Source organism: Corapipo altera, unplaced genomic scaffold (assembly GCF_003945725.1).
Source record: "Corapipo altera isolate COAL_440 unplaced genomic scaffold, ASM394572v1 77190, whole genome shotgun sequence".
Classification (NCBI taxonomy): domain Eukaryota; kingdom Metazoa; phylum Chordata; class Aves; order Passeriformes; family Pipridae; genus Corapipo; species Corapipo altera.
The window spans coordinates 1-4,758 of NW_020887107.1; the positions used below are offsets into that span (position 1 = coordinate 1).

General features: G+C 51.4%; 1 protein-coding gene across 1 annotated transcript; it reads right to left on the minus strand.

Moving 5' to 3' along the window:
* Positions 1-231: 231 nt before the first annotated feature.
* On the minus strand, positions 232-4,752 carry LOC113941470 (alcohol dehydrogenase 1-like). Its single transcript, XM_027632624.1, has 9 exons — positions 4,629-4,752; positions 3,310-3,411; positions 2,930-3,071; positions 2,526-2,613; positions 2,191-2,410; positions 1,817-2,077; positions 1,391-1,526; positions 909-1,047; positions 232-476 (listed from the first exon to the last, which is right to left on the minus strand). Exons 1-9 carry the CDS (start codon positions 4,644-4,646, stop codon positions 452-454), a joined length of 1,131 nt encoding a protein of 376 aa, XP_027488425.1. The 5' UTR covers positions 4,647-4,752; the 3' UTR covers positions 232-451.
* Positions 4,753-4,758: the final 6 nt, after the last annotated feature.

Sequence of the window (4,758 nt, forward strand, 5' to 3'; positions counted from 1 at the left end):
CTTTGGTTGAGGCTGCAGCATTCACCCAGCTGAGATGGGGACAGAGAGGCATGACAGAGCTGGGGACAGAGCTGTCTGAGGTGGGTGAAGGTGGGAGGCAGTGGCAGTGGAGGGGCAAAGGCAGCTGCTCACTGCTGAGACCAGGGGTGTGGTGGAAGGGCCTGCAGGATGAGGAGGAGCTCCTCGTGCCCCGTGGGACCTCTGTTGATTGAGTGCACTGCGTGGGACGAGTTTGACTGAATCCCTTTATTGGTAAAAGCGTTTTATCAGAAGAGGGATGCTTCTAGGTCTTGCCTGGGCACAGGAGGACCAGCAGCAACCCCAGCATAGGCGAGTTCCTTATTCTCGTCTTCTTGTGCCCCATCAGGTGAAGGGCTGGTTGAGAAGGGGCTGGGCCAGGAGAGCATCTGCTGGGCTGGTGCCTCCTCTCAGCTTTCCATGGCTGTGTCCCTCAGAAGAGCAGGACGCTGCGAATACTGAAAAGTGGAAGGGAAGGGAGGGTTTACTGGTGCTGTGGTTCAGGAGCAGGCAGCGGGGTCAGCAGGTGCGCCTGGGGACCGGCTGCCTTCTTTCCCTGCAGCCTCTTCCTCACTCAGCTGCATGAGACGTGCAGCAGTGGGGGAGCCTTCAAATCTCTGCTGAAGGGAACCACTCAGGTGATAAGGCCACAGGATCTCGGTTGAGCTGGACCATGAGATGCAGGGTTCCCTGTGCTGAACGTGGGCTCTTCCCTCTGCGTTATGGCAGATTGTCCCCACACTCGGCTCTGGGCCCTGCTTCCTCAAAAGACTCAGGTGCTTTTTGAGAAGACAGTGTTGCATGCTGTGCCTGCCAAGGCATTTGGGCTGTTTGACTTTTAGGAGGAGGTGCTGTTTGCTGTGCCTCGCTCCTGCTAGTCAGGGTCTCACCTTTTTCCTGCCCGTAACAACTCAAATCCCTCGTTCACTTTAGCGAAGGGCAGCGTGTGTGTGATCAGCAAGTCTGAATTGAATTTCTTCTCCAAATAGCTGGAAACTAGTTTGGGCATACAATCTCTTGTCTTCCAACCTAGAAAGAAGAGCAAGCAGCTACAGTGAATGATGGAGAAATGCAGTTTTGGGAAGGAAGTGTTACTGTGAGGGTCAGGATTGAGGGACCAGTACTGGTGCCGCTGTCTTGTGTAGTAATTTCCCCTCTTTGGAATGGGTGGGATAGCATAGGCAGTTGTATGTGTTATACTGTATGAACTTTACAGGTTTAGTAGCATTTTTATTAGCATTTTTGATGCTATTCTTTAATGCAGTGCTCCTCTTTAGTTCACTTTTTCTTGAAAATCCTCTTTTAGTAGGATTTGTAAGCTGCCATGAAAGGAAAAGCTGAAATTTCTAAAATGTTTTCTTAACTTTCATACCTCCAAGCGTTGACCCCTTCCATGTACGCCCAGTCAGCAGAAGCATAGGATCAAGGGAAATCTCTGCAGCCGAATCTGGTACCCCAATCATCACACAGATGCCAGTGTTCATATTGCAGGAGGCCAGGGCAGCAATCTGATGGGACAGGGACGCGAGTTAGAGAAAGCACTGGTGAGTTGGTCAGAAAATTGTTCTTTCTGAGCTGTCATCTGGCCCTCCCTGCTCATCTGAAAACACATCCTCCCTTGTGCAGGAGACACTGAGAGTTCGAGGCCTCTTTTAGGACCTGTACACAGCTTTCTCTCACAAAGGTATGCCCAGCAGTGCAGGCAGCAGGCAAGGAACTTCCCACCTGCATGACTTTTTCCCTGATGGCAGCCTGTGAATGATCTGGGAGGGAAGACACGTGCCAAAATGCCACCTACCATGGTTTCTTTGAGGCCAATGGCCTCAAAGGAGTAGTCCACCCCCTGTCCTGTCATCTCAGTGAGCACCTCCTGGATGGGCTTCTGGCAGTCTCGAGGGTTGATGCAGTCGGTGGCTCCCAGCTCCTTGGCCTTGGCAAACTTGTCCTTGTTGATATCCACGGCAATGATGCGGGAAGCTCCAGCTGCCTTGCAGCCCATGACAACAGAGAGGCCAACTCCTCCGAGGCCGAAGATGGCACAGGTGGAGCCTGGCTTTACCTGCACAGCACGGGGCCCTGTGAGTCCCCAGCATGAGGTGGAGGAGGAGGAGGAGAGGGGTTGGTGCGGGTGTGAGGGCAGCCTTGGGGTGCTCGACACGCCTGAACACCAACCTTGGCAGTGTTGATGGCAGCCCCATAGCCTGTGGAAAACCCACAGCCAAGCAAGCAGACTTTGTCCAGAGGTGCTGCAGGATCTATCTTGGCAACGGCGTACTCTGGGACCACGGTGTATTCTGCAAAGGTGCTGACCCCCAGGAAGTGGTGGATCTGCTTCCCTTTGCAAGTGAACCGGGTGGTCTTGTCAGGCATCAGGTTTTGTGGTTCAGAGAGACTGTGGAGAGGAGAAATCATTTGTATTTCATTGACTAAAGCACTGATGGGGGTGTCGGACTTGTTGTCAGACAGCCAACCTCATGTAGGTGTAGGGGAAGGTGAAGCAAACTCACTGGCATTTCAGGCAGTAATTGGATTCAGGATTCAGGCAGAAGCTGCATTCCCCACACTGAGGCACACAAAGGGGAATGACTTTGTCTCCTGCAACAAAGTGATCCCTTTTTGGTACCTCTTGCTAAGCAGGCCCTGAGGGTGCTGGAGCACCTCTGCTGAGCTTTCCAATTGCAGCAACCCGCCACAAACCCTTCTCTTCCTCTGTCAGGATGAAATGCTCTAAGCCCCACTCATGTACATGAGGAACGGACCAGGAAAGTGTATGTGACAGTTCAGTGCAATGAGTGTGCACTCAGATTTTGAGCCACTGATTCAGGAATGGGGAGAAGTTTCTGAGCTGTTGGCAGCTTCATCCACTTTGAGGGCTGACTTGTGCGCATGTGTTTGTGTGTGCATTGATTACCTGGTTTCACAGAGGTCACTCCTTCTCCAACACTTTCCACAATCCCAGCTCCTTCATGGCCTAGGATAACTGGGAATTCCACATTAGGAAAGCAACCTTTCAAAACGTGTTCATCTGTGTGACAGATGCCGGTGGCCACAATCTGTTTGGAGGGGAAAGAGTAGATGATGAACTTTAGGAACAGCCCAGCCTTTGTTTAACTGAATTTGTGGAATGATTTTCCACAGGACTTCTCTGGACAGTTAAGGCCTATGGGCAGACCCCAGGCCTTCTTATATGGGTTATATTCTTGTGGCTATAATTTGGTTATATCCAAATTATAGCCACAAGAAGTGCAATTCCCACAAGGGAGAAAAAAAATTATTGAAATGTCTTTTTACCTTGATCCGGACTTCACCTGCCTTTGGAGGTGCAACCTCCACCTCCTCAATGGAGAGTGGGTGTCCTGCAGCCCAGGCAACAGCAGCTCTACATCTGATAACCTGGAAGCAACCGAGAGGATTATGCTGCATGGGAATGTTCACCTTTGGCAAACTGCTGGGGACAGTTGTCCTACAATCACCAAACCTACAGCTGCCCAACACGTGTCTCTGCACACTGCAATGCACTCATGGAGCTACACAACTGTCCTGTGCTGTTTCCTGGGGGACTTGCTGGGTGGGTGGGATGTGGTGGGAGAGCAGCAACATGTGAGTGCTCAGCTGTCCATGAAACCAAGCGCTGTTCAGTAAACACTGGCAGAGTGTGAAGAGTGAAATGCAAAGCCCAAGTGACCAGTCCATAGAGAGTAAGGGTTGTGTTTTCCCTGGAAACCGAAAAGAATCCACGTGCCTTGTGTCTGCAGGACAGGGCTCTGTGGGTGACAGCAGGGCAGCAGGGCTGAGGTGCTGTGGTACAAGAGAGGCTGTGGGCCCTTCCAACAGCACTGAGTGCTGGTATCTGCCTTGCCTTGGACTGGTCTGTGCTAAGGAGAAGCTGAGGATAGCTCTGGCCCCTCTCATGTTTGCCATGTAAACACCAAGTGAGTTCCAAACTGGCTTTTGGTAGGTGACATGGAGAAGATCCCTGAAGGGAAAAGACTCTGGTGTACTAGACAGATGTGACAGCAACACAAGCACTTCTGCAGCTTCAGCACAAAGAACAGTACTTTGAGTTTCAGTGGGCTGAAGGTAACTAAGAGGGCTTAGGAAACAGTCCATGTCTGGCTGGCAATTGGATAATTGCTTGCCTTACCAAAGCGATGCTTTGTGTGTGACATCACACAGATCCTGCACCGATCAACCCAAAACTGCTGACATCAGCAAAATGGAGCTTGAAGCTTGAAAAAAGTATCACCATGGACAAGGCTGAATGCAGGAGATGAATGGCTGCAAGATGGAAGAGCTATATTTCCTGCCAAAGCAGGAGCGCAGAGTGGGATTGAGCAGGAGGGTGTTTTCCAGAGCAGTACAATTCAGTATCTCATTCCTGAGCTGGTGGGCAGGACAGAGGAGAAATGCACTACCTAATGCAGGTACTGACAGGTGCAGTTGTAGGAAAGCAGAAGCTCATGTAATTCAAAGGGGTTTGGAAGAGCTGGGGGAGTAAGGTGGGAGGAGAGAGGGCATGCAATAGCAGTGCACAGGCTGAGCCATTTGCAGAGTATTCCCCCAAGAGCAGGGCAGCTCGGAAAGGAAGATGGAAAAGGCATTGTCCTTACTTTTCCTGAAGTGGCCATGTGGTCTTAGCAGAGGCGTTCCCGTTGCTGTATCGGGCTGGAGGGAAGCTGCTGCCTGTCTGGCCGAAGCTCTGTGTTGTAAAGTCCCCCAGCTGTGGAACTGGAGCACTCC